At 42.0% G+C, this 27,383-nt stretch overlaps 1 protein-coding gene across 1 annotated transcript in view; it reads left to right on the top strand.

Annotated features, from left to right (window-relative positions):
- The first annotated feature begins 8,997 nt into the window (after positions 1 to 8,997).
- The window catches only part of RACGAP1 (Rac GTPase activating protein 1), a 54,928-nt gene continuing 36,542 nt past the window's right edge, over positions 8,998 to 27,383 (top strand). The window contains exons 1-8 of the mRNA XM_056855790.1: positions 8,998 to 9,088; positions 10,181 to 10,383; positions 13,064 to 13,194; positions 16,943 to 17,012; positions 17,558 to 17,611; positions 18,704 to 18,781; positions 20,499 to 20,616; positions 22,001 to 22,128. Coding sequence (XP_056711768.1) covers positions 8,998 to 9,088; positions 10,181 to 10,383; positions 13,064 to 13,194; positions 16,943 to 17,012; positions 17,558 to 17,611; positions 18,704 to 18,781; positions 20,499 to 20,616; positions 22,001 to 22,128 — 873 coding nt within the window. The remainder of the gene's footprint in view (positions 9,089 to 10,180; positions 10,384 to 13,063; positions 13,195 to 16,942; positions 17,013 to 17,557; positions 17,612 to 18,703; positions 18,782 to 20,498; positions 20,617 to 22,000; positions 22,129 to 27,383) is intronic.

Raw genomic sequence — 27,383 nt, 5'->3', positions numbered from 1 at the left:
CTGGTCTTACGAGACTTAGAGAACACCATAATTTTAGATTTGTCAAAGTTAATAATTAAGGAGTTTTCATCACAAAAAACCGCAAAAGCCTGCAGAAGGTGATTTAGGCCTACTCTAGTGCGGGATAAAAGTACTGCATCATCTGCATAAAGAAGCATGGGGATAGCCTGGGCATTTAAAATAGGAGGTCCTGTTATTTGTTTAATATCCGTTCCGGAGGTATTTTGACCTGGAAAGGGTCAACAAATGTGCACTCTCTCCGTGTTTTGATTTCTAAAACATTGTTCTGGAGTATCTGCAATGCATGCCACTATTTTTTGCAGAACTATAATTTGTTTAATGCTTGTTCCGGGCGGTTCTGGGGTGTTCTGAAGGCATTTTTGGCCTGGAAAGGGTTAATAAATGCATGCCGTCTTCATGTTTTGATTTCTAAAATATTGTTCTGGAGTATCTGCAACACATGCCACTGTTTTTTGTGGAACTATTAATTGTTTAATGCTCGTTGCGGGCCATTCTGGGCCATTCCAGAGGCATTTTGGCATGGAAAGGGTTAATAAATGTGCACTCTTTCTGCGTTTTGATTTCTAAAATATTGTTCTGGAATATCTGCAACGCATGCCACTGTGCTTTGCAGAACTATTATTTGTTTAATACTGGTTCCTGCCTGTTCTGGCTTTTACCCTGTCCCTTCCCAAGCTTCCAAAAGTATAATTTCGAAGGTGAGGTTGGAGTTTCCCAGTTGGAAACCCTCAAGAAACACAAACACGCGTGTCTTATGTGTGTCCTTTTATAGATGTACATTAAAAAAAAAAAAAAAAGAGAACAATTTGTAAAGCCCAGCTTTTAAAAAATGCTCACTAGAGGCAAAGAAAGGGAGTGCCACGCACGTAATCCTAAACGCTGAGATTCCTTCCACTCGAAAAGGGATCCTTTATGGTTTCTCTTTCGTTTTTAGCACTCTACACCAATTCGTCTCCTTTGCTTTGTTGTACTTACCCTGAAGTACAACAGCTTTCAAGCTCACACCGCTAACGATGGCAGGCGTGAGAATGCTGAAGTAAGGGCAGCTTTGCCCTCGAGAAAAAAGGCGCTAGGAGCGTCCCTCTTTGAAGCGGAATAGAATGACACCTTTTACTAAAAGAGAGATGGGGCGGTGTGAAGGCTGTGTCGTCATGCTCAGCTTCAATACGTCAGCACCTCTTAGCCAATTAGAATTAGAGGGGGTGTTAGGCGTTGGCGATTCAAACTGGAAGGCGGTTCTGAGTGGATGTATGAAGCCGTTTGTACCGGAGAAGTACCGCGCGCCGCTCCCAGGAGGGGGATAAAAGCTTTTCCCCTCACACGGGTCCCGGTAGGTGACGATACCCGGGCGGGGGGAGCGGCGGCGGCAGGGAGAAGCATTCTAATTTGGGTACTAACGGACATCTTCTAGACGGGGGGGGGGATTTAGAAAATTCAACAGCTAAAGGAAACAGTACTCTGGACCCCGCAAAGACTGTTTTTTAAAAACAAATAAAAATAAACGATTGTGGCATAAGCTTTGTCCCCTTCTCTGAGAATCGCCGTGTACTTTGATGACGTGGGCTTGAGTCCACAAAAGCTTACGCCACAATAAAAAGTGTCCCAAGACTGCTGTGGGCTTTTGAAGATGACCTCGATTTCTGCGGCGGGTGGGGGTGAAGGATGGGTGTGAGCAGTAAACGATTCACTGTTGTGGAGTTACAAATAGAGAGTTATGGGGCGGGAGGGGTTCCCACTATGAGGTAGGATTTCTTTAATATACGATTTTATATTTGTGGCTTCTTCCACATTTCGGGTGTGTTCATGATAAAACATTTCCTTAATACGGCTGAGGAAAAAATATTTGTGGAAGGAAGGGTTTGAAGAACGATTTCCCTCTCTGTTGTCTTCCCTTCACACCATTCCTTTCTGGATGATTAACTAGAGGGACATGAGATGGGGTGTTAACATTTCCATATCATTCCTGTTTCTCTTAGACGGTGGGTGTGTAGGCTCATGTGCCATTTATAAGGTGACAAGAATTTTGTCTCTTATTATTAATATTCTATCACTGTGCATGCCCTTAACTGGATAGCCCAGGCTAGCCTGAGCTCGTCAGATCTCGAAAGCGAAGTAGGGTCGGCCTTGGCTAGTATTTGGATGGAAGATCTCCAAGGAATACCAGGGTCATGATGCAGAGGCAGGCAATGACAAACCAACTCTGAGCATCTCTTTCCTTGAAAACCCTAAGGGGGTCACCATACATCACCTGTGACTTTACAGCAAAAAATTAAACATTCTAAATGAAATACATTTGGAGAATGTGAGTTGTCAGTATTCACTATGGCGATATGGAATATTAATGGCATTAAAGGCTCATTTCAGTGGAGGAGCCCTGGCAGAAATGAGATTGTAGAGGGTCTGGAAAGGAGTTGGAGTGAAGATGAAAACTGGAAGTTTAAGGCATATTCCAAGAGCTGGAAGGCAAAGGGTAGAAAGGAAACTGGAATGTAGGTGGGTAGACAAACTATATTGATAAATGGTTCTTTAGAATGTGGGGTGTTTGAATGCTATAAGTAAAAAAGCCAGAACAAACTGATAGGCTAATTTTGTGCCAGAGTGGAAGGATAATAATGGGAGAGGTGGCAATGCGAGATTGTGAGTGGATAGGATTAAATAGCATGGGTATGTGGAGGTATTGGACCAAAAAAGTAAGGTAGTCAACTCTTATGGGGTGGGCTGGTCCCCTTCCCTGCTGTACACAATGATTTGTCATTATTTCTCCATTATGCTGATGTCCTTGCCCTGAGGATAGCTGCCTGTGGGAGATTCATTCTTCAAGTCTTTATCATGTTGGTGTCTGAGCTTGCAGGACTCGGAGCAGGAGATCATGTTGCCTCTAAATAGATGCTTTTCATAATATTGCAAAAGAACTGGACATGATAATGTTAGACATAAGGTGATCGAAAGAGTGTTAGTGTTTTGAGAAAGTATGAAAAGTGTCAGCTTGAGTTCATTCTGTCTGGGATGAAAACTTTTGAATTGCCTGTCACTGGTAACATGCTTTTGCAAGGGACCTCTGGCAATACCTCAGAGATAATTCTAGTCTTTGGAAGTGTCTTGAACTCTTTGTCCTTACAAACAGAAAATTAAAAGTTAAACTAAATTCAAGGCAATAAGGTACTCTTTGCCTCTGAAATTGGTTTCTTGTTGCAGTTCTTTTGACTGGGCAGAATCTTGTTCTTACTCAGCAGATAACCTCAGGGTGCATCCTTTTGCATATTTGGATGTAACAGTGGCTTATTGGAAGTCTTCTGCATGTGAAAACTTCTTTAATAGGGTTGCTAGTACAGGGGTCTAAAATTTGGTGCAGGTGCCAACAAGCTTGGAATTTTTTCATCTCTGTACAAGGCGGATGAATAAACAAGTGAAGCTGGAACTTAATGCTGGTGCCTTGGAAATAGAAGTATTTCCTTGGGCCTGTTATTGAATGAGCTGGTAAATGGAGGGACCTTATTTCCAGAAGGATCCTCTGTACAGGACAGTGTTGGGATTTCTTCCTATATGTAAGTCTGTTGTTGAATCTGAGGACCTTGTAGCTGTACATGAAGCTTTCCCCTTTCTCTCACAAGATTACAAGATCCGTTTCTGAGGCTTGGCATTCATATGATGCTGGGCATTTAAGAAAAATCACCCATGTAATATTTCATACGTTTGTTTAAACTGGGCTATCCGTTGCTACAAATTCAACCATAACATGACAGCATAACTGATTTTGTGCACAACTTCATTAATTTATGATTTATATATTTAAAAAACCATGACCCAGAGTCATGTTCAAACCAACCCTGAGTTTATGACCTCATAGAGTTGTAGAATTTCTAAATTCAAGCATTCTTAAAGATGATCATAATTTGGAAACAGTTGAAACAAAGAGGCAATCAACCAGTGTAAAGGTTAAAGTCTTTGGAATCCTGTGTAATTGTGAAAATTATATAAATAAGCCTGTGTAAGGGAGGTAGCTCTGACTCTTACTAAGAAGGATTACCTTTGATCTATTGTACTTTCTCAAGTGTCTTATCCTGTGACCTTTTGTTCTCATAAGGTTTCATTCTGTAAAGCCATGAAAGCCTTGTAAATGCCATGTTTTCAGAAGTAAGATGTTCTGTTAAGTAACCTTGTCTGTGGAGCACACATACTGGCTTCTAAAAATGACTTTGCATTCCAATTTATCTGTAAAGTTATTCTTCAGTTGTTTTTACTTGCAGTGTGTAAAACAAATCAGAATTTTTCCTTAATTGTTAATGCTAACTTTAAAAATTCTAAATGAAATATATTTAGAGAATGTGAGACATCAGTATTCACTGTGGGGGTTTGGAATAATGGCATGGATTTAAAATGTTACCACTGTTCTAATAATAGCTTTAAAAGTTCTAACCCATAATAGAAACTGCTAACAGTATTTGGGGACAAGAAACAATAGAGGTGTCTTGCACTTCCCACTTCCCTGAATGGTGTAAAGTTCCAGAGGTAGGTCTTTTACAGGGATGACTGCCTTGTGAGGAGAGAGCATGAGAGAAGTGTGGTCTGAAGGCACTTGATGTGGCTACCTTGTGGAAGCAGCAGATTTCGATCTGGGTGGGAATTTTTTTATGGATGTGCACTATTTTGAGTTCTGTGATTGGAAAAGGGGCAGGCTCTTTTTACTGAGGCTCGTTTTATTTTGGTAATATCTGCTTTTCTACAAACACATAAGCTGAGCACAGAGGAAGATGTAAACACTTGGACAGTGGTGGATATTAAAACAGCACCCATTTCCCTCAAAAAACAACAGTGTGCTTTTAGGGCTTCCCAAGGTGACTCCTTGACAGCCAGTTGGAATAATTAAGTCAGACTTGTGTCTATATTCCGTCTGCTGCTGTTTTTTTCTCTGGTCCCAGATAAGGTAGCATGTGTTAAGCATTGAAAGTCATCAGTGCTCACTAAAGGAACATACTTGGCTGTAAGCCATAAAAAGCATTGAATATTTAACACATACAATAGAAATCATATTGTACTGAGAACAGCTTGGTCTTCCTGTGCTATGGGAAACTGTGATCAGTTAGGCAGATACTCTCATTAGTCCAATTCTACAACTGGGAGGGGAAAACTGGATTGTTTTAGCACACACACACCCAACGTGGACTCCAAATGATGTAACAAGCATTTGGCCGGGTTAGCCTCTGGATTTTGAGAGGCATTAAAACTGGCAGGTTGTCTGGGGGAGGGACTGGGGGAGAAGATGACAGGTGGATATAGTAGGAATTAGTTGGCCTTTGGGTGGTGAAAAGAAAAAGGCTAGTCTCTACCACTGCAGGAACAAAACATGCCAGTGTAGTTGCCACTATTAAAAGTATCAAGATGCTAATCAGGACCCAGAGTTTCTAAAGAGGGAGCCTTGAGAGGCAGTTTGTCAGGGGAACTTGAGAGGGCAGTTTGTCAGAGTAGCACAAGAAAGAAACTGAACAACTTCAGCAATGAATCACAGAAGTGTGGCTAGTGAGGAAGCTGAGGCAGTAACATGCAAAGTCTGTGGTATGTTTGTATTCTTACCTGAGGGTAACAATAATTACACTTGCAGCAAGTGTAAGTTGATAACCCTGCTGGAGGCACGCTTGTCCACACTCTATTTTATAAAGGAAGGTAAAGAGTTCATGGACAGAATGCTTGAAGCACTCTTTAGGGGGCAATCAGGACTCATCCTCTGTTGCTCAGCAATAGGTTCCAGGATCCTAGACTCTCAGCCCAGGTGCCTCAGCTTCTTTGTTGACTCATGTCAACAAAGGGGGTATTCTTGGGGTGAAAGGGTTTAGGAAGCTGACTAATGTCAGCTCCGCCCCTTGGAACCCCCCCCCCCCCCCCCGCTGGTGTGGCTTGCCTCTTCTGGGATTTAGGTCCTGGTGCAGCAGCGGAGGCCCGTGCCGCTCCAAGGCATCCAGGCATTGGCATGTGCACCTGTTATCCTGGGTTAAACAGGCTCTTATGCTGCCGTGGAGTCATTCCAGCTCCTATGGAGCTCCCCCCCCCCAGAATGCGCTCTAAGTTATAAATGATGCATTTTATGTTGTTAAGCAGCAAAATAAGTTTAAGTTTGATAGGAAAGTCAGTATTGCACATTTTAATTTTTTTCAAAATTTGTTTTGTTCCGAAATCAGCACTCCACTGGACACCACCATCAATGACTTAAGAGTTCTAGACATTTCACACCTGTACTCTTTTGTGATTCTAATGATTACAAAAAAGATGGCCACACAAACATTTTTGTTATGGAAAATATACATGTATGATTACATTTAACATTTAAATTTTCTGAAAAACAGTTTTAGCAATCTGGTAGAAAGACATCTCTGTGGTTGGCAGGGAGAAGAAACTCCTCTTCAATATCTAGATATAAAATTCTTGAAAATACAGCTTCTGGGTTCAGTGTCAGAAATCACATCTTGTTCTGCTGCTGTTCGTGAGGAGACTACAGTATGAAGGGCAAGCCAAATGGATGCTTCTTTTCTTTACAAGAATAGCTCATAATTAATGTGTGGGATTGAAGATGGGAGATGAAAAATGGCCTGTGGAACTTTAGTGGAAACCTTGTTCCTTAGGTCCCTTTGAAGTGTTCTGTGCTCAATATCTATGAAAGCATTCTTGGTCAGAGTGCTTTTTATATCATTCACTTAAAAAAAATTCTATGCCCTTATAGCTGTGAAGGTGGTGTATTGTCTAGCATAGATGCCAAAAATATGGTACGATGTAAGCATCCCCCACTACTTGATATTAATTTATTAGCCATCATTCCTATACACATTTTGAGCAGCTACTTGGTTGCAAGAAGCAATTTCCACACTGCTGATTTAGCAGTTTTTCTTAATCACTCCTGAGATGTCACTGGCTCTACTGCTTGGAGAATATGCTGACCATGACATAGATTTTAAAAGCCATTTGTGATAGGAACAGTAACTTAAAAAAATAAAATTTAAACTTCTCTTGAGCTTTCCCCTAAATATACCTTTTGGCTTTCTTATGCTCATTTTGTGTTGAAGAGTTATGATAATTTTAGACTTGATAGGAAACTTTTTTTAGTCCTTCAGAAAATTTGAAAAGGAATCCTGATTTGTACTTCAGGCCTTGGTGAATGCAGCAATTTAAATCTGCAAGAGAAATCAGGCTCTCTCCCTCCCTGCACACTTCCTGAAGAAGAAAGCTTGCTACCTGATTGCTGGAACAGTGAATCATATTGGTGTCAACTGGATAAAGCCTTTTTAAATACTACTTGAGAGCATAATCTAAAACATTGGCCATGTATCCCGTGTGCCTCTTGACAGAATTTCTACTCAGAGAGGAGGGGAACATTTGTGGAATTAATGGATTTCTGCTTGGCTCCCTCTGTATACAAGGATACTCTGCAAACTCCTCACTTGAGAAATAAGGCTGGGATCGAAAAAACCATGAAACAGGCTCATGGAACAAAAGGAAGCCTTAGGTTCATTTTATCTCAAATAGCAGTTCCCTGCATTGCATGGCAAATTGCTGTTAATACAGAGAAGAGTTTCAAAGCAGCTCATTATGTGCTGGGAGTTCGCTATTCAAAACAAGAAAAGTAAAAATATGTGGGGTTAGCATATTGTGAAAACCTTTCTGTAATGCAGTCTTAGTGCCCCCAAAGCAGGGGCTGCTTAAATACCCACAATTTTCTATAATAAATGTAATATATAGTTTTTTTAATATCTTTCCCATAGTTTATTCTTTTACATAGAAAAGTAGGTTCATTTATTTGACAGAGGGTCAGTGAATCAGTTTTGAGAGATTATGAACTAGAATGTTAATATTTTCATATGCAAGGGGTATTTTATGCTGGAACACATGATATATAATTGACATTTTAAAAAATTCTCTTTTAAATATTAACAATCCAATTTGTGAGCGCATTCCTGAGGGGAGGATGAAAATTGATTGTGGGTGGTGTGACCTCACACTAGCATAAGTGCCCACATATCACGGGATAAGGGGCACTTATGTTGGCTCAGGGGGCTTTCCTGTTGGCGCCTGGGTACTTAGGAGCTGCATGGGGCTCCCCACCGGCTCAGCCTCTCCGGGAACTAAATCCCAGAAGAGAACGGTGGTGCTGGCATGGGGGGAGGTGGTCCCAGGGGCAGAGATGACTTTAGTCAGCTTTCTAACCCCTTCCAGCCCAGGAACGCCCTTCGCTGGTGCAGTGGGGCTACGACACTTTTGGTGTTGCAGCCCCGCTGTTCTCAATGGGGGCATTTCCCTCATTTTCGCCTTTTTTATTTTAAAAAAGGCTTTTTAATTTTCCGTAGCGGCTGGGAAGCCTCTGAGGAGGTGGTGTGGCTGCACAGCTCCTGGTCACTGCAGATCCACCCTCCCCCACCCGGAGTGGGCTGCCCATATCAAAAACCTGTCACTTATGACCAAACTTTGTCTATTCTAAATTGTTTCACTTTTGTTCCTTAAATCCCTTCTCTAAACTCTTTGGTTGAGGGCTTTGGCTTTACTCATTATGGGTGATGGCATTTGCTGACATAAAGAGAAGCTTGTTACCTTCTCTTTTCCATTGTTTTATATTGTAAGTTCCTTGGTAGCAGGGAGCTGTCTACTTTTTGCTTAAGAATTCTGCACTATGTAAACTGATGGTGCCATGTACATATTGGAATGTTTCAATTGTCAAAAATGTTGGATGGCAGACGGGATGCGATACTGATTTTGTGCTAGGCTTTCTTAATCACTTTATGTATGTGGAAAGCTTGGAAGTCTGGTCTGTCTAAAATATGAATACCACAGCCATTACATCGATTTATATATTTCTTGTCTTGTTCGCCTGCAAATGGCAACCTTTATAATGTAGTGTGTGTTTGAGTTTCAGACTCAATCTTGCTGGCAAGAATTGCTGTATCTGGCAGGAAAAATGGAAAACGGACTAATTTTGAATCTTTTCAGTTTCTTGGCATGAAGATGGAGACAGCGATGCTGAATATACAAAATCTGTTTGACCAACTTATGCGCCAGGCAGAAATTCTAAATGAAGGCAATGAGTATCGTAAGTCACCTTCTTCTCAATGGGGGTACTATGCACACAACTAATGTTAGGGATGCAAAAATCAGTACTGTATTTGAAAGCCCCTTCCTACTCTGTGCTTTAAAATATACCTTAAATAGCTTGTGGGGGGGGGGGATAAAGTTTTCCAAATCTTTTAGATCAAGCCGGTAATGTGTTTCAACTTTGGCAGCCTGATGGGAGTGGGATATATGCCTTCCTTCTGTAGAAAACTGATCTGCATATTTGCGTTTGTGCAATGAGGTTTCTAGGCAACAGTGTGGAGTATGTGGTTAAAACATTATGGTTCCTGTAGGTACCTCACTCTATCTGTAGCCTCAGGGATGTAATGTTACATTGCCATATACCATTGCAGATCTGAGAGCTTGAGGGAAGTCACTGTAACGACATTCGTAAATAATGTGGTGGGGGGAGACATTGGCTAGAGGCAGGTTTGTGCAATCTTCTGTAGATGTAGGTTTGCTGGGTGGAATGTTTATATTCCCTTTAGGGCAGCTTTAAGCAGCTAAAGGAAATTGGCTTTTTCCTTTCAAATCAATATTTGTATAATTGTCTAGCTGAATAGAGTTGCTGGCCCAGACATCTAGAATACTAATCGGTATCTGCTGAAGCGTGTTACAAAAGTTACATTTAAATGTTGCTGTTAAACGTCTTTCTGGTGTGGTAATCTGTAACCATAAAATCTGTTCTCAAGTTAATTATAGCCACAGTTCCATCTTCTAGTATGACAATTGGCAAATAGTTTGTATTTTTATATAAGTTGCCTTAGTCACAGGCCTTACTTCAAACATATTATGCTCTTGGTCATCCTTAACAGTGAATCAGACTGAATAGCTCAGTAGAAATAATGTATATTGATGATGAGAAGAATAAGATTGGTTCACGATATAGTGTCCTTGCACTAATTTCAGGTTCTTGTTGTTCCCATGTTCCCATTAAGATCGCCACAACCTTTGCAAAGTTTTCACATTATGGAAACTTTTAGTGAGAGGGAGATAAGGAGGAAAAGTGGGAGCAGAGGGATAGTAAGGAAACAATCGATTGTAAATGGATTACAATGTGTGCTCTTTCCAGAGTTTATCCAACTGGCTAGGAATTTTGAGGAGTTCAGGAAAAGGTGGCAAAAAAAGGATCATGAGGTTTCCATGTACAAAGATCTTCTGATGAAAACAGAAACTGAACGTAGTGCCTTGGATGTGAAACTGAAACATGCCCGAAATCAGGTGGATGTGGAGATCAAGAGAAGGCAGCGAGCTGAGGCCGACTGTGAAAAGTTGGTATGTACTACGTTGTTTAGTAATTGATTTTTCCTTGATAGTGGCTGTGGGTCAGACAAGTTTTCCATCTTACAGAACATGTTAACATGGAAATGTAAATGTCTTCTCATTTCATTATATCTAATGTGGCAGACTTGGCATAAGAAGAGCCTCATGGATCTGTCAGTATCTTGTTTCCAACACTGGTCAACCAAGTATACTTAGTGAAATTAAAAGCAGAGCTGACAGCGCTTCTGTATTGTATGACACAGTTTACTGCCTCTAAACATGGAGGCTTGGTTTCCTGAAAAAAAGTGTCTTTCCAGACTTTGTGTAAAGAATAACAAATGCCCATTTATTCACCTCTGTGGTACCTAGGCTTCTTATTATAAGGAAGTCTGGAAATTCTGCTTCTTTTTGATATACTGCATTTTGTCATTGAAATAATGCTTCTTTCACTGACATTGCAATAAAGTGCTATGACTGGTTGAATGCTACAGGCAGTATTCTTGTGTCACTTGTCATCAGTGATAACAAGTCCCCTAAGATCATGCCATGTTACTTAATTTATACCTTGCCTTTGTCCCCAGTGGGGACTCAAAGATCTCACCTCCATTTTATCTTCACAGCAACCTTGTGAAGTAGGTTAGGATGAAGAGTGTGTGACTGGTCCATGGTCACCCAGCAAATGTCTGTGTCAGAGTGGGGTTTTTAACTTGGGTCTCCCAGATTCTATTCCAACACCACTCCACTGGCTCTATTGTGGCCAAGTAATCAGTGTGCAGATAGAACTGTATGAGAACTGAAATTCAATTCAAAGGCCAAATTCAGGTGCTGGCATGTACCTTTAAAGCCCTATATGGCTTGGGGGCAGCATACCTGAAGGACTGCTGAATCGAACAAGGGGTTAATCTTCAGCAGAAGCTGAGAAACCAAAAGTGGGCGCAGCCAAAAAAAAGCTGACACTCTGAGCTCTGAGAGACAGAGAAGCTTTCAGAGCTTGGTAACTGGAATGAGAGAAAGCTTTCAGAGCGTGGTAACTGGTGAGCGATGAAGCTGTGAACAACTCTGTGAACCCTAAGGGTTCGGTGTAGCCAAAGCTAGTGGAACCCTCAACCTGTGGAGTGACAGGATTGAGATTGGGTGGAAAAGGGCCCTTTCACAGGTCCCAAAGGGGACAGAGCTATTCCGGTTGCAGGGTGGTGTGGACGATTACTGCCACTGGTATGGGGTAGTTCAGTGAGAACTGGAAGAGGGATTTTGGTAAATCCCCATACTTCTGCTGTTCTCTGGGAATAGAGATTGAAAGTCTCCTTCTTCCTGATAGCAAGACTGGGGACAGAGTCTGTGAAACTGAAGCTGTGTGAATTCTGAGGAACAGAACTAAGCTTGTAACCTAAGAACTGAAGAAACTTAACCTGCAAACATCTAAGCTAAAGACATCATGTATAACATCTAAGCTAAATCTCCACATAACACCCTCTGGCAAAATAACAAGAAGTAAGGTGATCCCTCTCTCTCTCCCTCAGCACCAAATACTGATTAGTGGGAGCTGGGAGATAATAGGAAGGAGTGGGGTCGCCATAACTGCCTACTCCTATATGAACCTACCCAACCACGCCAGTCTTTTTCTGAGACCTTGCTTCTGGTGTTCCTGCCAGCTGAGACTAGGGGGTGGCAACCCAAGAAAGCGCCTTCTTGGTTGTTGAGCTAAAACTTTGGAACACCCTCCTAGGGAGATTAATCTGTCTTCCTCTATTGTTATGTGCCACCAGGGAATGCCAAACAAGACTTGTTTGTTTTGTTTGGCATTCCTTCAATAACTCTTATATTATAGCCCTCCTCCCTGTCTGTGTGATTATTTTTATGTTGGTTTTTTTTAATTGTCTTATATATTTTATATATATATTTGTATTTTAAATGCTTGTTAATGTCTCAAATGCTTTAATATTTTGTTTTAACATTCATCACCTTAGGGACCCTGAAATGGGTAAAAAGGCAGCATAGAAGTGTTTTAAACAAAAATATAGTAACACTTCTGACCTGATTATCCATTGACAAGGCTGGACCCAAGAGTATCCCAAGCTCTTAACTCCACCTACCAAGGCAGGGGTCCCCAACTTTATTGAGCCTGTGGGCACATTTGGAATTCAGACAAGGCATGGTGGGCACAGCAACAAAATGGCTGCCACAGGAGGCAGAGCCACCCACAAAATGATTGCCACAACTTAACCCATGCTGGCTTTTAGTAATCAGATCCATCCTTTCTAAATGCTCATGGCCTGACTGTTTGATGATTTGTTCAAAAGCTTTTCCCGGTATAGAAGTCAAGCTGATGGGACAGTAGTTACTCAGATCCTCCTTTTCCCCCTTCTTGTTGAATTCAAAAATGCTAATATGGTGGAAACGATGGTGATTTGCAAATGGAGTCTGTAAGATACGGTAAATTGCTTCATGGCTCAACGAAATATATTTTGAGTACCTTATCTTTTTACACTAGGTAGCAATTTGATCCAGCAAAATTTCTTTGCTGCTGCTTTAAACTAAGTTGATGCTATCACTTGAGAGACAGGTGCATATCTCTTTACAGGTATTTATATGCAGTTCGTGTAACAACTTTCTTTAGAAAGCTATGAGTATTATGGGTTGTCTGTCTCATAAATGTAAAGCAAAACTACTTTTGATGTTTTCTAACTTGTAGGAGCGGCAGATCCAGCTGATCAGAGAGCTGCTCATGTGTGATTCATCAGGCAGTATTCAGCTGAGTGAAGAACAGAAGTCGGCACTGGCCTTCTTAAACAGACCTCAAACTTCCACCGGTGGGAACAAAAGGTAGGCTAGTCAGGTATCACCTTGATATAGGATATTTTTGCAATAGGCTGCACAGATAATAACTTTGTGTGCTACAGTCAGCATAACAATGGAACTTGTTCATAGCTTTGTATGACTTACGTTAAACTTCCAAGTTTCTTGGTTCACAGAATTCCAGTACACGTTTTGTGTTGGAAACCAGTTTTACCTAACACTGGGGCATGCAGAATTGCATAATTATGTTGCGAGTCCTGTGCAGCATTGTTGAAACACTCTTGTGGTGCAGAATCCAGTTTTGTTAGGTTTATAACCCAATCTCTGTAAAAAATATTTTCCTTTAATGTAGAAGTGCTAACCTGCATGTCAATAACTCCGCCTCTAGTACAGTAATAAGCCTAGAGATGGGAACACCAGCTCAGTAATACTTTTTGGAGCAACTGATGTAGTTACGAACAGCAGTCATTTTTTTTGTTAGGTGAGAGGTTATTTGATCTGGATCTAACATCAGTGTATAGTACGAGGGCTCCTTTTATAGTTAAGCATGGGGTTCTGCTCTGTGCACAAGATGTCAAAGAATGTAACTCTTGGGAGTTACAATGAGTGACTGAAGAAGACACTTAAGATGTTATAAATACTATTATAAGTATATGAACATGCATATGGTACATTAAATAGAATATAAAGTTATATGGTTGCTCTGGGAATGCTTCTTTGAGCTGGACCTAGGATTGATGCTCAGATTTAAATAGAAGGTTAGCAAAGGGATTGTGAGGGAATGCTGCATCTTGTAAACATTTTTGTTACTCTGGAAAGGTGAAATTCAAAATTTTGCACTTCTTGCCCATTATTAAAAATAAAATTGCATTCAAAGGGATAAGAAAAAAATCATCCAGAACTTTGTAGCATGTGCTAAGCTCACGCTCTGAGGAGGCGGGCATCTTGAAACTGTTGAAACTTGAGTGATTTCCACTGGTTGCTTGGGGAGGCAGGAACCAATCTTCAACTTCCTGTCTCCTGGGAGGGAATCGCCCACTCCTCCTCGGTTTGTTTCCTGCCTAGCAAAGGGAGAGCAGCAGCGATGCTGCAACTACTTTCTCTTTTACTTTAGCAAACCTGCCTTTGTTCTGTTCCTTCTAGATTTCTTACACTTGTCTCTAATCTTGTCTACTGAGCGTGGTGTAGTGGTTAAGAGCGGAGGTTTGGAGTGATAGACTCTGATCTGGAGAACCAGGTTTGATTCCCCACTCCTCCACATGAGCGGTGGAGGCTAATCTGGTTAACTGGATTTGTTTCCCCACTCCTACAGACAAAGCTAGCTGTGTGACCTTGGGCAAGTTACAGTTCTATCAAGAGCTCTCTCAGCCCCATCTACCTCACAGGGTGTCTGTTGTGGGGAAGGGAAGGTGATTGTAAGCCGGTTTGAGTCTCCCTTAAGTGGTAGAGAAGGTCAGCATATAAAAACCAAAGTCGGCATATAAAAATCTTCTTCTTCTCTCTCCTCTCAGCCTTTGTCCTCCTCTTTGTCCAGCCAAAGATTGTCAGTTATCAGCATCCTTGCAGGATGGTGTACACCAGAATCTCAAGGCCTCTACATTGCGCAGACAAGTGGAAACCATTGCCACAATAGTCCCTCATATAGCAGGAACCTTCGTTGTCAAGACTCCGCTCATCAAATCCTTTATAAAGGGTACTACACAGACCAGTCCACCTATGCTATACAGGTTCCCAAACCGGGGACTGCACGTCATCCTTTGGGCACTCACCAAGAATCATTTTGAAGCACTGAGGGAAATCACGCTTAATTGGCCCTGTACGTAAATCTTGTTCCTGCCAGCAGTCGCATCCGATCACAGGGTGTCTTAACAAGGAACCCCATCCACCATGAAGGGTCTATGTGTATTTCATAACATATTAATACTGTGCCCTGATCCTACCTTCATACCTAAGGTAAATTCATCTTCCTTCATTCTGTCCACATCCAAGCATGACAAGAAGAAGGAGTGGCACGCGCTTGACTCGAGATGTGCTCATATTTATACCAGATGCATCAGATCAATTAGAAGGTCTTGATACTCTGTTCATCTCTCTGACCACCCCAAACAAGGGGAGTGGGATGTCATGAGCTTCCATCAGTCATAGCGTTAGGCAATGCATCTAATGTACTTACAAGGAAAGTGATGTCACTATACCCCCTGGCATTACTGCACACTTAGAAGTGTAGCTACATAACCAGCATTTGATCGCCAAGCCTCGGCGGAGAAGATATGCAAGGCAGTGATGTGGTCTTCCATATCTGTCTTCATCAGACATTGCAGTCAAAAGAGTTCTGCAACAAGTGGTGGAAGAAGACTAGTACCCACCCCGTAATGGGACACAGCTTTTGGAGGTCCCAAGTTGTAAGATGCCCTCCTCCTCAGAGCAAGAACAAACCTTGGATTACTTACCGTGAAGGTTCCTTCTGCTCTGAGGTAAGGAGGGCATCTTGCCCACCCCAGATGGAGTAGATCAATGACAAAGAAGCCAGAAAAATGGTGATCTAGCTGCGGAAGCTTACTCAGTACCTTTAACAGACAAGTTCAGCACTCAGATTATAAAAATAAACAAAAATGTGAAGGACACCTTAGGAAGATTTAGTGATCCTCTGTTGTCTTCACTCTGTTCCATTTAACTCTTTGGCACCTGTTCTTTTCTTCTACTGTAGTTCTATGTGCCTTCTGGTTCCTTCCTGTCTCATTATAGCTTGGAAAGTCCTCAAACTGAGGAGTGAGTGATTCCCTCCCAGGAGGCATGCAGTTGAAGATTGCTTCCTGCCTCCCTGAGCATCCAGTGGGACTCACTCAGGTTTCAACAGTTTCAAGATTCCGTCCTTTTCTCAGAGCACAAGCAACCTTCATGGTAAGTAATCCAAGGTTCATTTGTGCTGGCCTGTTTCATGCAGAGGTTGGGGGAAATGCATATAATTATATCCTGTGTTGTGTGCCTCCTTTGAATAAAACCCTACCTCTCTCCCCTCTTTCTGCATCCTACAAACCTTGAGCATGTGACAAGAGTAGATTATGTAATCAGCATTTATTATGCCTCCAATATCCAGGCTTTTAAATGACTTGGTCTCTTGATTAAATATTGGAGTGACAGAGGTAAAAAAGAAAGATGAATGTCGGAGAGGGTGTGGCAGGGCAAAAGAGACCAGGGCCCCAGTAAACCTGGTGACTGGCAGCTGTGCAGCATATTGCAAGTTCATCCTGAAGGTCCAGTTTAATTTCTGAATCCTTGGTAAACAAATCCAGCATGTTTTGAAAGGTCTTTCTGTGGTAATTTTTCATTGTTGAAGCCATCACTCTCCAGCCTGGCCAAGTGACAGCCCGGTTGAAGAGCTCATTCTCCTTGCTTCTCCAGGTCTCTTTAAAAATAGCATTGCACATAACCTTGCATATATCCTGGAGGGTATGTGTGTTCTACACCCAAAGCACATAAATCCTGACAAGAAAATACACAAATTATCACATCTCTTTGAATTATTTATTTTCAGGATCCTCTTTGGTCTTTTATTTTTTTTAAAAAGGAAAGCTGCTAATCTCAGTATTCCAACTTCTGTTGCAGACATCCAATTCTGTTCTTGTGCAGCCAAATTGCAGGTGCACATAATGTATATAGTTCTGCTTACGGTTTGGCATTCATTACCAGCTGTGTTCAAAAGGCTGAGCAGTTGGGTTAGTAATCAAACAAGAGTGTTCTCTGTGTGTAATATATGTATGTTTTCATTTTGTAGACTGTCAACAATAGACGAATCTGGTTCAATTCTGTCTGACATCAGCTTTGACAAGACTGATGAATCACTGGTAATAACTGATCTCTCTTCACTTGGTTTGCTTTTTCAAAATGGTTTAAATCCAAAGTCTATCCTATGTGAGCAGAAAGACCCTTCTGTGAGTGTGGGTGAAGAGTAGGGGAGGGGTTATTGCCAATTTCAGCCTTTCCACTGCAGACTCACCTGTTGCGCTGCACACTGAGACCAGCAAGAGTTTTTTTTGTGTGTGTGGCATGTGGAGGGCTACAGTGGGAGGGAAGAGGCAGGAACGATCCATTCCACCGACAGTTCTCCATTTACAGTTCTTACGTGGTTTTGTCTTAAAATGGTGTTATGAACATATAATTCTAAGTAATTAGTTTTGTCCTGTCCATGTGTGTTTCCCTTATCTTCATTATTTAACTTTTTGCTTCCAAGTACCACTGTGTGTTGCACATGTAATATCAGTTCTGCACTCCCTGATCTGACAGGTCATAGGATTAGTTGTTTTTAATTGATAGATAATCTAATTGAACAAAGAGCATGCATCTAGTTGCAAGCTACAGAATGCTAACCAGATTCTTTTCTTATCTCCAGGACTGGGATTCCACATTGGTAAAGACTGTCAGATTGAAAAAAAGAGAGAAAAGGGTGTGTACTTCCTTTCCCCTTTATTGGCTTCTGTGATCTGATATGAACTGGTTTCTCACGCTATTGAATTTCTACACTAGTTCATCACTTAGGTCAAACTGATGAATCTCTCACACTTCTTGAGCTTCTCCTTCAAAGTGTACAGCGATGTCCTTCTTGGAACAGTTCTGTTCTCCCTCCCCCTGCCATTGTGGGATAGGCTTCCAGTGTCAGGCCTGCTCACTGTGTCTCAAATAGTTTCGTTTTCTCACAGACTTTCGTTCAAGGACTGTTTCCCTAAAACTGCATTCCTATTCCCTTTGAAGCTAGCAGATGCCCGTGGGAGCCATGGTGACTCTAGACTGTTTGAGGTTATCTCATGAGACTGTATTGCTGCCGCTTTTCTAGTGTTCTTATATTATCAAGTGCATGACATTCCCCCCCCCCCCATTCCTGCCTTTGGATTTCTAAGTTCTGCTTGCCTGTGATACCATTAAACCAACACTTTTGGACTACTAAGTCTCCTGGTGTGGCTTTTGGTTTTCGATGGGACGAGTGCTTACATCTCACTAGATACATGTGTTCCCATTCTGTCAATAGAACACATATTGTGCCAAACTTGCATGTCTACTGTGCCACTTAAATTTGGTTTGTGCTAGACGTACAGGTGTACTCAGTTTGCTTATTTCAGACTGAAATTTGGTTCAGATTTCTTGGACAATTTTAACAATTCAGTTTCATGGAATCTAAGATTGTAGGTAAAACTTCCACAATTTTGTCTTGCAGCTTAATACAACTGAAAAGTTTAATTCTGTTCCTCATATATTTAAAAGAACATCCCCAACCTAGAGACCTTCCTTTCTCCCTCTCTTCCCACTTACTATTTCTCACTTTTACTCATTTAGTAGGTAATTTATGCATACCCCAGCCTAGAGAAGTCAATTCAAGCAAAATTTACAATGAACATTTTCTTTAGAATACTGCAAGAGGATTAGATCTCTTGGAAGTTCAAAGATGTGAACAAATTTAGTATTTGAGTACCCTAATAAAACTTAATTTCATTTTTCTCAGGAATTATTTGATCTTAACTCTGTTACAAATATCTTTTTATAGCGCTCATCCAGGCAGTTTATAGAAGGCCCACCTGGTCCTTTAAAGAAAACTCGTTCCATTGGTTCTACAGTGGACCAGGTATGTGGTTTTGCAAAGGTTATTTTGGTTTCTTTATGACATGGCTGCTACTTAGTTTAAAAAAATCACTATACTTTTTATGCTGCCCTTCCTCCAAGGAGCTTAGGATTCCTTCCCATTTGTAGCAACCTTGTCAGTTTTGCTATATGGGGAGATATGCATGACTTATGGCCCATGTACTTGAAAGTCTGTCATTTCAGTATGAGTCTATGTGGCCCTTTGTTCAGCAAAGCAGTATTTATTCTTTAGCTCGCACACAGCTCCCTCTGAGGGCCTGTTCATGTGCTTTTTCATGGTTGCCCCCAGCCCTTTGGAATGATCTCCCAGAAGATCTTAGGACTGCCTTGACCTTGTTGGAATTCTACAAGAGAAGTACAATGGGACTTTTTATTGGGCCATTGGAACTCCCTCATACTAGGGAAGATTCAAGGACTTAATACTCTTAGGACATTTTGGCAGATGTCTATTAAATGAGGTGCTTGTTGCATACCCCAACCCAGAAAGGATAATTTAAGAAAGAGAATTTACTGTGAATCAGACTGATGAACTGTCTGTTCTCCAGCCAGCTGTGGATCCAAAGGATGGTATTATCTAGCACACCAATTTGGTAACCAATATGCTTACCAAAATGTCATGGGAAGCTTTCTCAAAAGCTTTGCTGAAATTAAGATGCATTACATCCACAGCATTCCAATGATCCACTACGCTCATAGCTCAATAAAAAAAAGATGTTCAAACTGATAGGATTTGTTCTTGAAAGATTCATGGTGATATTTCCTAATTTCCTGTGCTTTCCTCTTACTTCAGTATACAATAGATGGCTGCCAATTGTGTAAAAAAAAAGTGGACAAGTGTACACTTTCTTTTGTATCTGTTCTTTTTGAACCATTTCAACTGCTACATTCTAATCACAGGAGTCAAGTTCCTATTAAGACATATTTACCTTCCTGTACTAGTAGTTCAAGGTCCTCAATTTATTTCCCATACTTTGAGGTTTAATGATTAGGTATTGAGAACCATAGTAATTATGCTCTAATAGCAGTAGAGATACCTTATTGTTACCTTTTTTTGGTACTCCAGTTACTCCTGTAGCACCTGAGACCCTGTCTTTAATTCTTGCCTTTGGGCCTTTTATCTCCGTTCTCCACAGACCTCTTGATCAGGTTCATCAGGCTTCTGCCAAGCACATTTTCCAGTCTTCATAAGGGGCAGCCCATCTCTTGCCTGTATTCCCTCATTATTGAAACTTAGGCCATTAATATATATGTGTGGCTCCTATGAGATCTGTAAGCAGAGCTCACTGAGTGAGACTTTCACATTTCTTTCTCATGCTACAGCCCCTTGAGTGCCCCCCCCCCCATTATTTTCCTGGAAGTTAAGGATTCTCATAGGGGACAAAGTCAGACTCTGCAGTTGAAGGGGGGAAATGGTGGAAATCCCCCCCATCCACTGTCAGAAGTACCCTTCCGTTGGTGAAAATGGATTATGGAATCCATGTCACAGTCCTTCTATATCTCTTGCTGTCTCCTCGGTTTCACTACGGAAGCTCTCATTTTTGAAGCTAGAGTTTGTCCTGTGCAATATGTCAAATAAGTGCCTGAGGCTGCACTAACTTAGAATGGATTACGGGTTTCATATGCTCAGGAAGAGAGAGCCTTTTATATATCTTCCTTGACTGCATCTTGCTACAGTTAATCTCTCAGATGTCTCATTTCAGGGAAACGAATCAATAGTGGCAAAAACAACCCTCACGGTACCTAATAATGGAGGCCCAATTGAAGCAATCTCCACTATTGAGACTATACCTTACTGTGCTGGAAATCGTAGGAAAGCAGGTTAGTATCTGTTTTCAGATTGTCCCATCTCTCCTGTCCCTACTGTGCTGCCCACCTTCCCCGTCGTGTGTCTACTTGCCACTGTTTTTTCTTCCTTGTTTGCTCCAGCCTTCCCCATTCTCCCCTACTCTCTGCTTGCCCTTCTTTTCCCTGTTTCCTTTCTTCCCTCCCACTTAACTTTTCTATTTTTTACTCCCTTTCTCCTCTTCTTCCCCAGCCACTGCATTCCCTCCCATTCCTCTACTGGACCCTTCACAGTAACCCAAAATATCAGTTGTTTCTATCTCATTATTGTTTTCACATGTACAGATGTTATGTTTTAGTACTTCAGGATTCCCTCCCCCTGCACCTTTTTGTTTTTGGATTTTTCAGCAAACCTGGGGATTCTCCTAAGTTTGTAGAAACATCTACCATATCCCTTAGTTACATAGATATTTACATAGATATTTTGGTCAATAGGGAGAGTCCAAATTGAGAATTAGTCTGAGATAGTTGACTTCCTTGTAACCTCAGTTTTTAATCCATGTTTTGTCTCTTGCTATAAAGGTGTAGATACAAATGATAATGATTTTCTGTGATCAGATACTTCAGTGTTGCTGGTGGTGGAAAGTGCCATCAAGTTGCAGCTGACTTATGGCGACACCGTAGGGTTTTTAAGACAAAAGATGTTCAGAGGTGGTTTCCCATTGCCTTCCTCTGCATAGCAACCTTAGACTTCGTTGATGGTCTCCCATCCAATTACTAATCAGGGCCTACCCTGCTTATCTTCCAAGATCTAACAAGATCAGGCTATCCTGGGCCATCCAGATCAATATTGCTACTGAGATTAAACACAGTAGACAAGCTCATATTTAAGTTTGCTTCAAATTTGTTATGAGTATACCAAAAGCAGATTTTCTGTGGCATACTTATATTGTGTAGCTTAGTTTCGTTTTAAAATATCACTTTATTTTGTACTATACAATAGGGGACAAACATGCTCTGATATATTTTCTTGTTCTCCTTAAATCTATCCCATATGTTTATTGTATATCTGCTCTAATAGGGATTAAAGAGGTGCACTAAAAGCAGACTACTAAATATCCTTCCCTCCCAAGCCTGAGCCTCTGCTGGAAAAAAGGCTCTAAACTATTTTTCTTTGAGGGGGAAAATGATGCCCTAATTATTTTAATACTAAATATAGGAAATGAAGGACACACAATTGGTTGTTCTTGGAACTCCCCTTTCTGGCTACATTAGCCAGCTATTGCAAAGAGCAGCTACATTTTACTTGCTGAGAAATGGCATGCTCCATTGTTTAAATTGAAGATCACTTCCACCAGTTTTAGTCCTATGTCAAAGATGGAATGTGGGAAATGGCTCTTTTTTCTTGTCTTCATCTCAGCTATTCTACAGCCCTGGAGCAGTGACTCAAGCCTGGGAAGCAGGAAACTGGAAACCAGATCTGAAACAGATGGATCTAGCACTCCTGGGAGCACTGGGATAAGACTACATGAATTTGTATCAAAAACGGTGAGCGGACAGGCAATAGATTGACACTCTAACTATGTTTTTTAATACTTTTGACAGGTTTTCTAGTGCTAAGAAAATTACTTGTTTCCAGGATGAATTCCCAGCTCTGATTTTTCTCTTCTAAAAGCCCCCTAAATGTTTTGAGTCCATGATATCTGTGAATTTACTGCCCCCAGACTCTGACTGTTAGGTGAAGCTCAGCTCTCGGTACTACCAAATTTTTGGAGGTAAGGCCATGAGGAGCATGACATCTTCTGTTATGGTGCCGCCTGGCCAAATGCAGAGTGATGCTTCAAAAGGTTAAGGCCACAATAAACAATTAAAGTTCATTGTTGTTCTCTGTGCAGCCCCACATCAGGGCTGCGTCTGCACGCAGGCCTGCCGCAAGGGAGAACTTTTAGCCTGAAGACTATTGAGGGGGCACCTTCTCTTTGGAGCGTGTCACAGGCTTCACGCCCAAATCATCACGTTCTTCAGGGAGGAGCGCCCCCTTCCCTCAGTTCCTTTTTTGCCACACCCGAGATTGGACACATTCTAACTCTTCTCTAGCTTTGTTGTTTCCTTCATCGTTGGATTAGTTTTGCTTGAGTACCTCCTGCGTGGTTTAGTGAGTTTTGGACTCTTTTTCGACCCTAACCTTAGCCCAGTGGCCATCAGGTGTACTTTCAACCCTTAGTGCTTGCCATGGCTTCCAAGCCCCTTTTCAAGAAATGCTCTAAATGACTCATACTGACGAGCACAAAGCCTCCTTCCTGTGCATGGGAGAGGCTCATAATGTTACTGCCTGTAGGATGTGTCAAAAATTCACCCACAAGGCCAGGCCTGACAAAACTGCCAGACTCAAACTGCCTTGTGGCAAAAGACTCTGTCAGCCACCTTACTAAAGCTGGGTTCTGACACCCTTAACACACCATCTTCGTCCCAAGTCGGTTCCAACATCCTCCAAGGTTGCGATGGATACTGTTTTGAGCCACTCGGTTCCGCCTTTGACCACCTCAGAAAGGGTTTCTACAGCAGCTACGGCCTCTAAGGTCCCGTCTGTTCCTGAGCCCGAGTGCCATTACTTGGAGCAAGTGAAACAGAACTAAAATCAAAGAACAAGCAAAGCTCTATGGATCCTAATAAGGCCAATGACGCTCCCGTTCCAACCCCGGAACCAGACAAACTACCTAGCCCTCCCACGACACCATCCATTCATTCTGTATCACCAGTTCCCACCTTCTCAGATACTTTTGAGCCCAGAATCTTTGATGACTTTGGCATGAATGCTGATCTACTGAAACCAACAGAGAAGCCCGCCTGGTCTCATGGTCGTGCCTCGACTGGATCTCTCCTATCACCTGACTAGATCCAAGACTGGATCAAGTTCTGTTTACTGAAACAACTTGATGTCGCAAGCAGGCCCCTGGAATCGTCTTCCATTCCAACCCTCGTTGGCCCTGTCCCAGAGTTTACCCAACCTACAACCTATCTTGGTTCTGAACAGTATGAAGATGAACCTGAGATTTCTGTTGACAGTTCCGAGAGCCATTGTGAAGCTTCTCCAGATGAACAGGTGGGCGACCCTGGTGCTATTTCCCCCAGCAAAGATCTAAAATTATATAGGGAGCAAATGCTTTAGATGGCTCAAGGCTTGGAGCCTGATGTGTCTACATTGGAAAACAAACCACAATACAAAATCCTAAGCAGGATCTACCCACATTATCCTGGTTTTGTAGCCTTTCTCTGCTTGGAGGGACTCTCAGATCTGGCATTACCATGTGGAAGGAACCTATTACTGCTCCAGCTTCTAAGAAATTGGAGAACCTGTACAGAATCAAGCAGGACTCTGTGGAGTACCTTTCTGTGAACCCCTCCATCAATAGTGCCAGGTGAACTACAATCCTGCCACCGTCCTGGCCAACACTCCACCCCAGCAAACAGGGAAAGTAGGAGACTGGACTTCCTTGGGAGGAAAGTTTATTCTTTTGCCTCCCTTAATTATAGAATAGTGAATTACCAAGGCATTATGGGAGGCCATCAACTTTTTCTGCCCCCCCGCCAACCTGGATGCATTCCCAGAGGAAGCAACATCAATGGTGCAGCTCCTTTAGTCCGAAGCAGTGAAAGTCTCCAAGCAGGAGATAGCTGCAGGCAAGCATGCTGCAGAGGTCTCTGCCAGGGCATTGGCAAGGGCTGTGACCATAAGATGCCATTCCTAACTTGGGACAATGCCTTGAGATTCATTCCCAAGTGGAAAATCTTCCTTTTGAAGGATCTACACTCTTCGTAGCTAACACAACAGAATTTCTTATTAACAGCAAAAAAGAGACAAACTGCTAAATTCCTTGGTGTGGTTTCTTATAATCAGTAACCAAGAGAAAGGTGCCTGCAACACCAGCAGGGATTCACTACACGCTTTTTCAGGAACCAGCATCCCACAAGCAACACCAGACATATCCTCAGTGTCAGTTCCAATATCATCAGTCCAGGTACAAGTGTGAGGCCCTTCTAGGCCCCAGGTCCCCTGTCTGCTAAAGATCAGCAACAGGCACAATGTTTCTGACTAAAAGTTTGCACCTTTGGGTGCATTTCCTTTTTTAGACAGATTGTCTTGTTTCTATTCCCAGTGGGTTTTGATTTGCACTGATGCATGGATTCTAAAAATTGATAAAGAAGGCTACCGCCTGAAGTTTAAAAGCTTGCCTCCCTGTTCTTCCCCCTGTTTGGCATGGGACAATCTCTTACCCGAGCTCTCATCCGAGCTCCTTCAAAAAGGGGCAGTTCAGCAAGTTCCTGATGACTCACCCAGTTGGTCTTTTTTCTTCAGAGTATTTGTTGTAGACAAAAAAGATGGAGGTCTATTGGTTTCAAAGCTCAGGATGATTTCCCTTCCTGCTATTATGGAGCTCCTTGGTCTTAATGCATGTTTTGCAGTCCTAGACCTAAAGTACACATATTTTCATATTTCCGTCCATCCTGCTCATAGATGCTCCCTTTACTTCTTACAGGGCCAGCACCTCTACCAGTACACTGCCCTTCCCTTTGGCCTGGCTACAGTCACTAGACCGTGTTGGCGAACCTATGGCACGTGTGCCACAGCCGGCACATCGAGCCCTCTCTGTGGGCATGCGCGGACCCGTTGCGTCTGCCTAGGGCTGTGCTCCTTCTCCCCAAGCCCATGCTCCCCAAGACTGGGCTGGCACCCTCCCTCTCTCTGGGCTGGCACCCTCTGTTTGCCTGTCTTCAATTTGGACCGGGAGGTTGTGGTGGAGCACCTTGCCATGCCCCCCCCTCAGCTGAGCTGCGGGCCCCCCGCCCGTCTTCAGTTTGTCTGGGGCCCCGCCTATCTAAAAAAGCATTTAGAAAATTCTACAACATTTGCAGACAATCCTACAAGCCATCAGGAAATCTACAAGGAATTTTCTAGCATTGTAGCAGCTGCAAAGGTGAATTTCAGTAACAGATTTTTACAGTTCCATAAAATGGAGACAACCCTGTGTTTTCTTACTTCTCCAGATAAAGCCAAATTTGAAGAACTTGATCTTTCCTGCCTACACTGGTTAGATTTAGAAAATCTGGAAATGGAGCTAATAGAATTTCAAGAAAGCTCTATCTGGAAAAATAAATCCTATGACCTGCGTGAAACACTTGAGAAGATAGAAGGGATGCCAAAGGGCAGCACAGTTAGTTCTCAAAATGAAATCCTTAAAGTGTGGAATTCTCTGCCAAATAATTTTAAGTCAATGAAAGCACTTGGGATTGCTTTCCTTACTTTGTTTGGATCACCTTATACTTGTGAGCAGCTGGTTTCAGCTTTGAATTATATCAAATCTGACACCAGAAACAGGCTAACAGATGACCTGAGTGCTGCATGTGTTGCTCTCAAACTTACAAAGTATGAGCCAAGGGTAGACAAATTATCAGCTTGCACACAACAGCAAAAATCACATTAATTGTTCAAAAAAGTTGGTGATGTCCTCAAAGATGTCACAAAAATGGTGAATTATATCATGGCTCATGCTCTGAATTGTGGACAGTTTCAAGTACTTCTTGAGGAGGTTCAGGCACAGTATAATTGTTTACTTATGTACAATAATGTCCGGTGGCTGAGCAAAGGACGAGTCCTGGAGAGATGCATGCCAAATGCAAACTTTTACCTTTCAATAAAAAGTTGTTTGTATCATTAAAAGCTCTGTTATTGTGTTTTTCTTTTAATGCAAAATATGCGAATGTATGAGTTGTTTTTTCTAAACTAAAACCTCAGTATTCAGGTTAAATTGCTGTATTGGCACTTGGCGATAAATAAGTGGGTTTGGGTTGCAGTTTGGGCACTCGGTCTGTAAAAGGTTTGCCATCACTGCCCTAGGATCTTTACCAAATGCATGGCCATAGTGGTGGTCTACCTACGCACAAAAAGTTGTGCAGTTTTTTCCTACCTTGACGATTGGCTGATCACAGCTTACTCAAGAGAGGCCCTTGAATCTCAGATCACATTAGTGATCTCCACGGGCCTTCCTGTCCCAGGAAAAGAACTGATCCTAGCAATTGGTCATTAAGTTAGCTCACCTGATGCGCTGGCAATCCCTTAGACCCATTCAGCGCCTGCTAGGCCTCATGGCATCTACTACAGTGGTGACCCCTAATGCCCGTTTGAATATGAGATCACTTCAAACCTGGTTACTTAGCAAGTATGATTCTTTCACCCATACTCCACATCACCACTTCTTCATTCCATGCCAGGTCCTCAGGGCTCTGGATTGGTGGAGGTCCAACTACAATCTTACAGCTGGTCTTCCCTTTGGTTCCTGACCACACTGTTACCACTGTTGCTTCCTTCCTGGGCTGGGGTGCACATTGCTGTGGCTTTTTGATACAATGCGTAAGGGGATTTGACCATGTGGTTTCTCATATCAGTGTCCTAGAACTGCATGCAGTTAGATTTGCCCTTACCTCCTTTTCAAATATCTTACAAGAATCCAACATCTTGATTCAGTCAGACAACACTTCTGCAGTTTATTATATAAACAAACAGGGAGGTACAGGCTCCAGACCCTTGTGCAGGGAGGCTCTTCTTCTTTGGGAGATGGCAGTTCAACACAAAATGTCATTGAGGGCATACTAACGAGACAACTAAATAAGGTTATGATATATGAAAGCATTTCATCATCTTTAATTTTTTTTTTAAAAAACTGCTTTTTAAATTCCATATAAGCTAACTTTTGATATCAGCAAATTGAGTTTAATTCTTTTAACTATTCACTGACATGAAAGTA

This window comes from Euleptes europaea, chromosome 1 (assembly GCF_029931775.1).
Source record: "Euleptes europaea isolate rEulEur1 chromosome 1, rEulEur1.hap1, whole genome shotgun sequence".
In the NCBI taxonomy this organism is placed as follows: domain Eukaryota; kingdom Metazoa; phylum Chordata; class Lepidosauria; order Squamata; family Sphaerodactylidae; genus Euleptes; species Euleptes europaea.
The sequence above is the reverse complement of the archived record's forward strand: the minus strand, read 5'-3'. Positions and strand labels throughout refer to the sequence as shown.